This window comes from Phodopus roborovskii, unplaced genomic scaffold (genome assembly GCF_943737965.1).
Source record: "Phodopus roborovskii unplaced genomic scaffold, PHOROB, whole genome shotgun sequence".
NCBI classification, from domain to species: Eukaryota; Metazoa; Chordata; class Mammalia; order Rodentia; family Cricetidae; genus Phodopus; species Phodopus roborovskii.
Window position 1 is genome coordinate 260424 of NW_026126646.1, and position 12175 is coordinate 272598.

The window sequence follows — 12175 nt, forward strand, 5'->3', positions numbered from 1 at the left end:
TGCTGCTTCCGGGCTCTTGTGCATCAGGGAGGTTTTTGTTTTTTATTTATTTTTAGGTTTTTGTTTTGGAGAGGGAGGTTGGTTGGCTTTGGTTTCTTTTTGTGTTTGTTTTTCCAGACAGGTTTTCTCTACGTATCACTTGCTGTCCTAGAACTCACTCTGTAGACCAGGCTGGACTCAAACTCGGAGATCTCACTGCCTCTGCCTCCCAAGTGTTGGTATTAAAGGCCTGCACCACTGCCTGGCTTGCTTCTGCCTCTTTAGAGCGAGTATTAAAAATGTATGTCACCGTGCCTGACTTTGCCTGTATCTTTTTCAATAACTCCATCTTCCTAAACTTGAAAGGTATGTGCCTGGAGGGTACATGCGGGAACATCTCTGTTCCCCTCCCTTGTTTCAGGGGAGGGGTGGAATGGACTCAACTCACTCTATCATCAGGGGCTGCTATCTGCAGAAACCATCCCTAGCCTTGTGCCACTCTCCATTCTGGCTTAGGGCTCCTGGCAAGTGAACAGCCAGTGATAGCCTGGAGGCTGAAGTGCCATGCCTACACTCTCATCGAGTACACGCTGTCCCCAATCAAGCCTGTTAAACTGGACGCGGTATCTCCATCTGAGCCAACATCATTCTTTACTTGGGTGCCAAGCCACCTTTCTAGAACCACCTTCCTCACTCCTCCTTTTAGGAGCTTAAAGTCAGCCAAGGCAAGGACAAGCCTGAGGGTGCAGCTCCGAACTTTGCTCCTGCCCTTCAACCTGCGCATTATGACAAGGGAGCAGGCTCCCCGCTCCTGGTGGAGGCTGCTGAATGTCAGTCAAAAGCCGTGTCAGGAATAGCTTATTCCAGGTTCATCTTCTTCCTTGGCATTCAAATTGTGTATGGAGCAATTAGCATTTAATATTTGGTAATTAGCATGCTTAATGTGATTCTGATAAGTTCCTTGACATTTTCATAAAAACAGCACGTTCCCTCCCATCCTTCAAGGAGCAAGACCCAGTTTGTCAAAAAAAAAAAAAAAAAAAAAAAAGCGCGCCAGTCATTTTTGGTTCTGAATATGCATGTACCGGGCCTCTTCCTGGGCTCTGCTGGTAAAATTAGAAACTCTTTCGGAAAGAGCTCCATTCTTATTCCGCAGCCACTAACTAGCTCCTGCTTCACAATTCAAAGCAAAGTAGCCAAATGGCGCGACAGTCCTCGCAAGTAATAAAAGTCTTCTAGGCGCCGGGACTACAGTCACGATCTGCTCAAACCCATAGAGCAGCCGAGGCTGAGGCCCCGGCCCTCGAACCCCTGCGCCGGCGCGGCACGCCCCGGAACCCTCCCGCCGCCTGGGCCCCTCGGCCCCACGTGGCCCGGCAGCTGGCCGCACTACCCTGCTGCCGCTGACGGACAGCACGCCCTGACCAATCACCGTTGACTGGAGCCCGGCGGCCAATGAGCACCTGTGAAGCTGCGGGCCGGCCCACGCCGCCATTGGATGCTCGGGGCTCCGCCCCTCGCTGTAGGCCCCGCCCCCCGGCGGGTTAGGTTGTGGCGCGGGCGGCGGGCAGAGCTGGTCCCGTTGTGCTGCGGCTCCGCGCGGCCTGCAGTCCCGGGCCCGCGACGCGCGCCGCCCGCCGCCCGCCATGGACCCCGGCCCCGACGGCACAGCCGCGCCAGGACCCGCCGCCATCCGCGAGGGCTGGTTCCGAGAGACCTGCAGCCTGTGGCCTGGCCAGGCCTTGTCGCTGCAGGTGGAGCAGCTGCTGCACCACCGGCGCTCGCGGTACCAAGACATCCTCGTCTTCCGCAGGTACCGCCCGCCGCGCGCCCGTACAGCTGTCACAAGTCCCGAGCGAGGCCCGGCCCCCGCGCACTTAGCCCGCGGCCCGGCCCCGCGTCCACGTGTCACTCCCAGGACACGTCAGCCGAGGGGACCCCGAGGCCCACCCAGCCCCCACTCGTGGCCGGCCCGCCACGTGTCACCCTGACGGCCCACACCGGGACCCCGAGGCGGCCACGGTCTGCGCCCAGGGCGGGCTGGGACCCGTTCTCCCCGAGCCCCTAGACCCACATCCCCGACTGTCACTCTGCCCGCAGTAAAACCTACGGCAACGTGCTGGTTCTGGATGGCGTCATCCAATGTACTGAGAGGGACGAGTTCTCCTACCAGGAGATGATCGCCAACCTGCCGCTCTGCAGCCACCCCAACCCGCGGAAGGTACCGCATTCCCCCGGGTTCGCCCCGAGTTCAGTGTCCCAAACAGCAGGTCTGGCATGGCACTAGGTGAGGTGTGGGGCCAGCTGCCACCCAGATGGTTGTCAGCATGAGGGGACCCTCGGGGAGCAGGTCTGTTGAGAAGCCCTGACGGGGAACCCTGGCTGCCAGGACCCCAAGACACACAGGGTTCCCCAGAGTAGAAAATGACTCAGAGACCCGGAGCTGGGCGGAGCATTGACAGCTCCAGGGTGTGTGGGAGCAGACCTGCTCAGTCCTGACTTGTCCTTCCCCCACCCAGGTGCTGATCATCGGGGGTGGAGATGGGGGCGTCCTACGGGAAGTGGTGAAGCACCCCTCTGTGGAGTCTGTGGTCCAGTGCGAGATCGATGAGGTGGGTGCTGTGCAGGACGCCTGGGTTTGAGTCACCAGGGTCATCTCCGTCCCATCCTGACTCTGCACCCTGAGGCTCAGTGTTCTACCATCCTCGGCCTGTTCCCTCGTTCTGAAAAGATGATTCAGTAGGAGAATCAGGTAGTTAAAGCTTGGCACACACAGTACCATGCATGTTAATCCTCCGTGTGCTCACAGCTGGTTTGTGCCTTAGGCCCAGGCAGGCCCAGGGACATCTCCAACAACTGAAGCATCCACTCTGTATACCCAGTGTGATTTTAGTGAGCGCTCTATGCTGAGCATTGCCCAAGGTTCTGGGATGATACAGTGATGGACAGGTGAGTCCCTGAGCAGCCGATGCTCTGGATTGGAGGACAGTGCTGATTGACCAAGGGTCAAGAAAAAAGCCCCACTCAAAGGGGCCACTTGGTCTGCAGAAGCGGGGCCTGCCTGAGCACCAGGTGAGGGCCAGCCAGCTCCCTGAAGGGCGGAGGTGCCAGAGTCCCTCCCATTTTGTAGATCTGTGGAAACTGGGGTCCCAAAGGGGAAGGGCTTGTCCTAGGAGACCCTACCAGGAGCCCCTCTGGCTCAGCCCAGTGCCTCCTGTGCCCATCCCCAGGATGTCATCGAAGTCTCTAAGAAGTTCCTGCCTGGCATGGCCATCGGCTACTCCAGCCCAAAGCTAACCCTCCATGTGGGCGATGGCTTTGAGTTTATGAAACAGAACCAAGATGCCTTCGATGTCATCATCACGGACTCCTCAGACCCCATGGGTAAGCCAGGGCAAGCCCCCACACCACGAGGCAGCCCCCAAGCCAGAGCTGTGTTCTCCCTTGACACTGCAGATGATGGAGGCAGTGAGCAGACTGAGGCCCTGCTTTGGGCCTTGGCAACCTCGGTTTCTTCTTCAGCCTCTCAACTGTTGGCGGTTGGCCAGTATCTGGGTGTGGTGCGATGTGGTGGGGGTGGGGTTAAATGTGGGGCCCCTTAGGTGTCAAGGCAGTGGGCGGCTTGGGATAAACACCAGCTCTGTTAACTGAACAACCATGTGGCTGTGTCATGGGTGACTGTAGCCTGTGGGGGGGGGTCTCAGCCAGGATGGCCATGGTCTTTCCTTCTAGGCCCCGCTGAGAGTCTCTTCAAGGAGTCCTATTACCAGCTCATGAAGACGGCACTCAAAGAAGACGGCATTCTTTGCTGCCAGGGTGAGCATGGGCTCGGTGGGATGCCGGGTGGGCCAGCTGCCCTCTCTGTGACAAGGCTGACTCACAGCCTCCCCACAGGTGAGTGTCAGTGGCTGCACCTGGATCTCATCAAGGAGATGAGGCACTTCTGCAAATCTCTCTTCCCTGTGGTGGGCTATGCCTACTGCACCATCCCCACCTATCCAAGCGGCCAGATCGGCTTCATGCTATGTAGCAAAAACCCGGTGAGCTGGGGGCTACCTACAAGGGAGGGCATGGGCAGGCATGAGCCCCGTCTTGATAACCCTTGGTCCCTGGCCCCCAGAACACGAACTTCCGGGAGCCCGTGCAGCAGCTGACGCAGGCCCAGGTCGAGCAGATGCAGCTGAAATACTATAACTCGGATATGCACCGTGCAGCCTTTGTGCTGCCCGAGTTCACCCGGAAGGTGAGTGAGTGGCCTGTAAGCTCCCAGCTGTTCCTCACACTACACATCTTCACATTTTCCTGACACCCTTCATGTCCCACCAGGCCCTGAATGACGTAAGCTGAGCCGAGGTGCCACTGCAACACCACACCGCCCGAGACCTCAATCGGACTGGACCAAGGAGCTTCCAAGGTGTCTGGGGCCCTACCAGCCCTGGACCAGACTCCCAGATGACTCTTGCCCACCAGCCAAGTGTTACAGGCCCCAGAATGCTGCCTGGCCTGCCCTTCTGGGTGGACTCAGTCTCTGTGTCTGTCTGTCTGTCTATCTCTGTGGCGTTTGGCCCCAAGCCTATACCAGCTCTGTACAGCACCGTCTATGCCCTCTGTCACCCAACAAAACATGTGTATTTATAACAAGCTCAGTCATGACCCCTGACCTTTTCTGGTCCCACCATTGATACTGATGAATGTGGGTGTTCTGTGGTCTCTGGCATAGAGGGAATCCAGCAGTCCTAAGACCAGCCTCCAAATCCTCCTGAGAACCTGATTGGCTAATCACTGTGCTCTAGGGCCCAGTGCTGGGGAGTAAAGGATCCTGGTGGGGTAACCTGAAGGCTATGGCTTTGAGCTGCCCCAGAGTGTTCAGGAGGTGGGCGTCTTATAGGATTGAGGCAGTGTGCACCATGATACTACACGCAATCCCTGGAGGGGCTGACAGGAACCGAACCTGGAACCTGATTGATTACAGCCGCTTCTGTGAATGTAACAAGTCCTCCAAGCACAGGGCTGTTCTCTCTCCAAGGTGCTGAACTTGACCTTCACAGCCTCTTGTTCACCAGGTTTCTGGATAGAGGAGCCATATACAGGAGTTTATGTCCACTCCCTGCTCAGGAATGACCCAGAAAGTTTGCAAAAACAGGAGTTGACCTACCCATTGCCAACCCTAGCCAAGGGACAGGGAGAAGAGAGATTATGGGAGAATACGAGGCTGTCAGGGCCACCAAGTTGATTACTCCCTTACTAGATTGACACTGTAGTATCCACCCGCCCTTGAGCAGCCACAGAGGACCCTGTGTTGACAGAAGCAATTGTGGACTGATAAACTTGGGGTCTCAGGGTCTGGCACACCCACACCATATGCCAGTGAGCTGATTGGCCTCGCTGTCATGACTTAAGACAATCTTATTAGATGCCCAAGCCCACCATAGCTGTCCCATGTTCATGTTGGGTTACTCCTGGCTAGTCTGTTTGCCCAGCCAAGTGGAGGGCAGAATTACTCTGCTGAGGGCCTGATGCCTGTCAGTCAGTCTCTGAGTGCCAGACACTGCAGCTGACATCCCCAGCTTGACCAAGCTCTTGGGCTCCCAGAGAGACATCCATGAACCATCATCTTCCGGCCTGAGGCAGGTCTACCTTGAGGCCAGGCAAGGCTGCAGAAAGGAGCAGGAGGGACAACCTCCCGATTCCTAAGTTGGGTGTCTGGAACCAGGCTGAGGTCCAGTCTCCGCCTGCCTCCCAATTTCACTATTGACCTGAGTGCCTGTTTTGCCTGGCACCCTGATCTAAAGGCTGTGACAAGAGCCACATCCATCAGCTCCCTGAATCCAGTGTTCCACATTGGATCAGAGGTAGCAGGGGCCAAGAGAACCAGCTGCAAAGACCCAGGGCTCCGGTGCAGCTTGTTCCCTGCCTTCAGCAGCAAAGGGAGGCCTGGAGTCTGTGCTGTTGATGTAGCCACAGAATGCTTGGGTACACCAGCTCAGGCTGGGGGAATAGCTGTCTAAAAGTCAGCAAGTAGAGATGACAAAGTGAAGTTAGCCTCATAGTGACCTCTCACCCCACAGCTGCTGCCACCACCACCACGAGCCATGCAGGCTGGCGTGGGAATGGCGCACACACCAGTCCGAGGAACCGTCTGCAGTGGTAGACCATCGGTTTGTTTTCTCCTCTTCATGTGTAGATAACAAACCCACGTGGCTACTTGTGGACTTGGCCATGTCTGCCATCATTGAGTGGTTGGTTTTCTATGAGGATTGGGGGCTGGAGATGCTGTTCAATGGTAGAACACTTGCCTGGCGTGAGCAAGGCCCTGACTCACCCCAGCACTGTAGAAAAAAAGGATGTAATCTCCTTTACATATTCCTCCTCCCCTTCTTGCTTGCCCACCTTGGTAAGCAGGCTCTCCGGTATAGCTTGCTCTCACGGTTGGGACAGGAAGTAGACCAATTGTAGTTTTATCTCCTACAAAGTGAAATTTTTTTTCTTCCATAATTTAAGTTCATTTGTTTCTGAGACAGGGTTTGTCTGTGTAGCTCTGACTGTCTTGGAACTAGCTTTGCAGACCAGGCTAGCCTTCATATTACAGAGATTTGTCTGCCTCTGCCTCCTCACCTCCTCAGTGTTGGGATTAAAGGCGTGCACCACCGTCCGTCCAGCGTGAGGACTCGTTAGTGTGTTTGCCACATGTGTATAGGTCAAAAGGGGGGCTGCGAGTTCAGTGCTGGGCCCCTGGGAGACAGCCATGCCTCAGCAAAGAAAGGGGTTCGGGCTCCTGGGAGACAGCCATGCCTCAGCAAAGAAAGGGGGCTGGAGAGGCGGGTCAATGGTTACGGGCACTGGGTGCTCTTGCAAAGGACTTAGGTTTAGTTCAGAGCTACATGGTGGCTTAGAACCATCTGTGTCAGACCCGGGGAATCTGATACCCGTTGCTGACCTCCACAGGCACCAGGCATGTGCATGCTACACACAGACATCCAACAAACAGAAGAAAAAGATTCAGCAAGATGGTGGAATGGATAACAGTGCATTAAGCATTATCAACTGAGTTTAATACCGGGATCCATATGGTAGAAGGAGAGAAGCAATTCTGGCAAGCTTTCTGTCTTTCATGCTTGTGTACACACACAGAGCAAATAATAAAAACAAAGGTAGTTTAAATGTCTTGGTGGAGCTGGGAGGTAGTGGTGCTCACCTTTAGTCCCAGCACTCGGGAGTCAGTGAGAGGTCTATGAGTTCCAGGACAGCCAGAGCTACATAGAGAAAAAAACAAATGAACTTGGGAGGTTATGTAGGAAACATTCTTACATGTGGTCTCCTGAAACTTTCTCAAAAGTCTCTCAGAGATACAGCTTGCAGAGGGCCACGACAACCTGACCCAGAACTTGACACATCCGCAGCAGTTGCCTGCTTAGATCATGTTACTCGTCATTGTGGCCAAGGATTATTGTTTTAAAATACCTGGTGCCAGCATCTTTATCTTTAAAAACTTCTTACTCAAGCTCTGTGACTACACCCATGATTTATAATGGCCTGTGTGTTGCCATGGCAATGCTCTGCTGTTCCCAAGTAAACATTAAATGGCAGAATTCCTTAGATGATCTCTCTCCAATTTTTTTTTTTTTTAACTTGGTGCTGAGAATCACAGACAGAGCCAAGTCCAGGCTGTGCTGCTGGACTGCCACCAGTGAGGCAGATAGAGTTCAGGCTGGCCTTGAACTCAAGATCCTCCTGCCTCAGTCTCTGGTGCTAAAGAGTGTGGCTGTGTGCTCTATCATATGAGCTGATTACTCAAGGATTGTGTAGGGAACCCTTAAATACAAGAAACACACACATATACATACACAGAGTTATGATTTAAATATAAAACGTCAAGCCGGAGCCAGGCGTTGGTGGTACACACCTTCAATCCCAGCACTCGGGAGGCAGAGGCAGGCAGATCTCTGTGAATTCGAGACCAGCCTGGTCTACAAGAGCTAGTTCCAGGACAGCCTCCAAGGCCACAGAGAAACACTGTCTCAAAAAAATAAATAAGTGAATGAATAAATAAATACATAAAATGTTGCCACAGTGGGGTTGGAGACATGGCTCATCAGTTAAGAGTGCCTGCTGCAATTGCAGAGGACCCAGGTTTGATCCCCTACACCCACATGATAGCTTATAACCAATCTGTAACTCCAGTTCCAGGAGATCTGGTGCCTTCTTCTGACCTCCAAGGGTTCCAGGGTACACACACACACACACACACACACACACACACACACACAGTTAACTTACATATGTGCAAGCAAAACACTAATACAGTTTAAACAATTAAAGAGATTGAAAGAAAAAGTGAACCAGGTGGTGGTGGCACACGCCTTCAATCCCGGCACTCCGGAGGCAGAGGCAGGTGAATCTTTGTGAGTTTGAGGCCAGCCTGGTCTACAGAGTGAGTTCCAGGACAGCTGGGGCTGTTACACAGAGAAGCCCTGTTTTGAAAACCAAAAAGAAGGAAGGGAGGGATGGAGAGGAAGGAAAAGAGAGAGAGAGAGAAGAAAAAGCGCACACAGGCTCCTGTGTTGAATGCTTGCCTCCGCTCCTGACGGTGCTATTTCTGAAGGTTCTGAAAACTTTAGAAGGCAGGTTCTAGTTGAGAAAGTAAATGCCCTGCCTCACAGAGAATAGAGTGAGTCTAAAAAGCTGATGGAAGCAGTAGGTTTGAGTACAAAATAGGGCTTGTCAATTTCACTCTTCCCGTGAACAACATGGCTAAGTTTGCTTATAGAGCCGTAAGGATCCCGTGTTTGGAAGCCAGCCAGAAGAAGAAAAGGAGGAGGAGGGGAAGAGAGAATGAGAGAGAGAGAAAAAGAGGAGAAAGGAGAGAGAGAGGAGAAAGGGAGAGGAGAGAGAGAGGAGCGGAGGGAGGAAGGGAATGTGTAAACCATTCTGTCATTACCTCTTGGAAAAATAAACCCATTTGCTGGATGGTGGGTGTGGCTCTGAGGTTGGGTATGTCCTTAGCAGGAGGGGGTCCAGGGCTCATTCCCCAGCACAGAAAACAGGAACTTGCGTGGCCACCAGATTGACAGTGATGTGTCCTTCCCTGGCCTGTGGCCCTCCTTTTTACTGCTGCCCCCTCCTCCGGCCACTACAAAGTTTCTGCTGAGGTAAGGGACACAGTGGAAGTAGCTAGGCCCGCCCCCTCCTTGTCTCCTTTTGCCAAATTTACTTCTTCAATTTCTAAAGAAGTTTTATTTCTGTACATGAATGTTTTCCCTGCATACATCCATGCGCCTGAAGAGACCAGAGGAGCTGTGACCCTGTGAGTGCTGGGAATTGAACCTGGGTCCTCTGGAAGAGCAGCCAGGGTTCTTAGCTGCTGAGCCGTCTCTCCAGCCCCTCTACTTCTTTAATATTTTCTTTCACAACTTAATGAGCTTGACCAAAGCCATCTATTATGCTGTCGTCTCCTGTCCCTACCACAGAACCCTGCTTCTTCACAAGGTCCCTTATGCTTTCAAGTCGGGGTGTGTGTGTGTGTGTGTGTGTGTGTTTAGTTAATGCTGCTTGCACAAGCATGTGTTAGGAGTTACTTGAGCAAGGGCAACTATTGTGCACCTGTCCTCCAAGCCACGCACGTGCCAGGCCGTTCTGGGCCAGTCAGCTGCGCTTGTTATCCCAGCTGGGCTTGTGGACTATTTCTCACCAGCACTCCTCCATGCAAAGGGTCACAGGACCCTCACCTGACTATCCACCTCCCAAGACCTGCCGTTTGAACTCTGCCTTAATTGCAGAAGGCCTCCGGAGGGGCTGTAGGAACCAGGTAGAGAGGCAGAATTGGATCTCAACAGGCTGGGATTGCTTTGTTGGAACCGTGAGTGGCCCCAACCTTCCCTCGGGATGAAGGTTGGGAATGCTTAGAAGGGGCTGGGGGACAGGGATATATGCATGCTGCCAGGTTATAACCATTTTTCTATTTGACAGGAGCAGGGTGGCTTGTTTTCAATACCCGGGCATATTGCTTTTGCAGGTGGGGCAGAATGGTCAGACTGCAGCCAAGCAATTCCTTATGGCTAGGGGCTACTGCCTTGGACAGCCTGACTGAGTTCCTCATGCCAGGAGGTGGCTACCCAAATACTGTGTGTGGCTATCCTCCAAGCCAAGCAGCTGCCATTCGGGGCATTCAGCTGTGCTTCCTTGTTAAAGGGTACCCCAGCTGGGCTTAAGTGTTGACAGCTGATACCATGGAGGGCTGAGGAGGGTCACAAGACCCTCACCTGGGGGAGCTGCACATGGCCTTGGGAAGGAGGAAGGGGCTAGAGTAGGCAGGCTTGGGAAGGGAAGGGAGCATTCATTCCTGCTGGTGAAGGGTCTCCACTTATCCTATGCCCCTGTAAGTAACCTCACCTATGAACTTTGGTGGAATCTTGTCCTAGGGACCTTAGGAGGAGGCGGCATAGGTTTTGTTTAGTCTCATCACTGGGAAGGGGTTTTAGTGAGCACAACTTCATACCACTAGCACTGAGAACAGAAGCAATGGCTTCTTAAGCCCTTTCCTCCATAACTAGTTGCCCCTGAGCATCTCCTTCCTCTCTGTGACATGAAATATCTCTTAGCAATGCAGGAAGGGTACGGGTCCCCTCTCTCCTCATCTTATCACAAGAGGGAAGCCCACCAAGGGCTATGTAATGCCAGCATGTCCCTGAGGACAAACTAGCCAAGGAGCTGTAGCTCACGTGGGAGGACCTCCCTAAGCCATGAGCACAGCTGTCTTGGGAGGAGGGATGCTTTCCTCAAGGGACATTGCACCCTTCTTCTAACTCAAATATTGAAATTACAGGTGCCAAGACAGACTCTCCCAGGCATCTTGTGCTGGGGGAAGACAAAGGCTGAGGCCTAGTTCCTTCCCAAGGAGGAACTTGTCTCTCATGAATACGTCTCGTACAGTTCTAACAATTTCAAAACATCTGACAGCCTAGACAGTGACGGCAGAAACACACTGGAACAGCGCCGCTTAGCTATGCGTATCCCTGGCTCTACACTCAAACTTCAGGTCAGCCCTGGACAGGCTGTGGGTCTCAGCAGACCTCTTCCCTTGCTCTTCCCAATGTGGACACATTGGATAAAGGTCTTTTCTGTGCTTCTGACTGTTTAGTTGGCCTATTGTGGGCAGGTGACTGAGACTCGCTGCTCAAGTCTGACCCAAGAGATTGCTTTCTTTCTCGCCTTTAATTTTATATTACTATTAGGCTTTTCTTTTTTTTTTTTAATAATTTATTCCTAGTTTATGTACATTGGTGTTTTGCCTGCATGTATGTCTGTGTGAGAATGTTAGACCTCCTAGAACAGGAGTTACAGACAGTTGTGAGCTGCCATGTGGGTACTGGGAATTGAATCCCGGGCCTCTGGAAGAACAGCCAGTACTCTTTACCACTAAGCCATCTCTCCAGCAACCTATTATTTGGTTTTTCAAGACAGGGTTTCTCTGTGTAGCCTTGACTGTCCTGGAACTTGCTCTGTAGACCAGGCTGGCCTCAAACTCACAGAGATCCGCCTGCTTATACCTCCTGAGTGCTGAGACTAAAGGCATGCCATCATGCCTGGCAAAAAAGAAATTCCTTTAAAATGCCATTCTTGCCAGGCTGTGGTGGTACACACCTTTAATCCCAGCACTCGGGAGGCAGAGTTGGGAGGATCTCTGTGAGTTCAAGGCCAGCCTGATCTACAGAGTGAGTTCTAGGATAGCCAGGGCTACACAGAGAAACCCTGTCTCAAAATACCAAAATAAAAATAAAATGTCATTCTTGGAGCTGGAGAGGAGTCAACAGTTAAGAGCACTTGTTGCTCTTCTAGAGGTCTCAAGTTCAGTTCTCGGCACCCAAACTCTCAGCTGCCTGTAACTCTACAGGGGATCCAATGCTCTCTTCTGGCCTCCAAAAGCACTTGAGCATACATGGCTGAGTGCACACACACAATCTATAAATTCACTGTCCTTGTGACTAATAAAAACAACCAGACCTCAGGCCCCTCCAAGGATCCAGTCAAAGGCCCATAGGTTTTTTACCCCCATAGGCCAATCCTCCCCATGTGTGTCAATTTATTCCTCTATAATTTCTGGGAGCCAGGGACAGGAGGGTTACAAGTCTGAGGCCAGCCTGCCTGGTCTACACAGTTCAAAGCCAGTCAGGGCTAAATAGAAAGATCCTGTCTTCAG

At 52.7% G+C, this 12175-nt stretch overlaps 1 protein-coding gene across 1 annotated transcript; it reads left to right on the forward strand.

Annotated features, from left to right (window-relative positions):
- The first annotated feature begins 1576 nt into the window (after window positions 1–1576).
- Srm (spermidine synthase) lies at window positions 1577–4639 on the forward strand. The gene is made up of 8 exons (XM_051173870.1): window positions 1577–1792; window positions 2080–2200; window positions 2499–2591; window positions 3210–3363; window positions 3712–3795; window positions 3874–4019; window positions 4100–4222; window positions 4306–4639. The coding sequence occupies exons 1-8, from the start codon at window positions 1626–1628 to the stop codon at window positions 4324–4326; spliced, it is 909 nt and encodes a 302-aa protein (XP_051029827.1). The 5' UTR covers window positions 1577–1625; the 3' UTR covers window positions 4327–4639.
- The last annotated feature ends 7536 nt before the right edge of the window (window positions 4640–12175 follow it).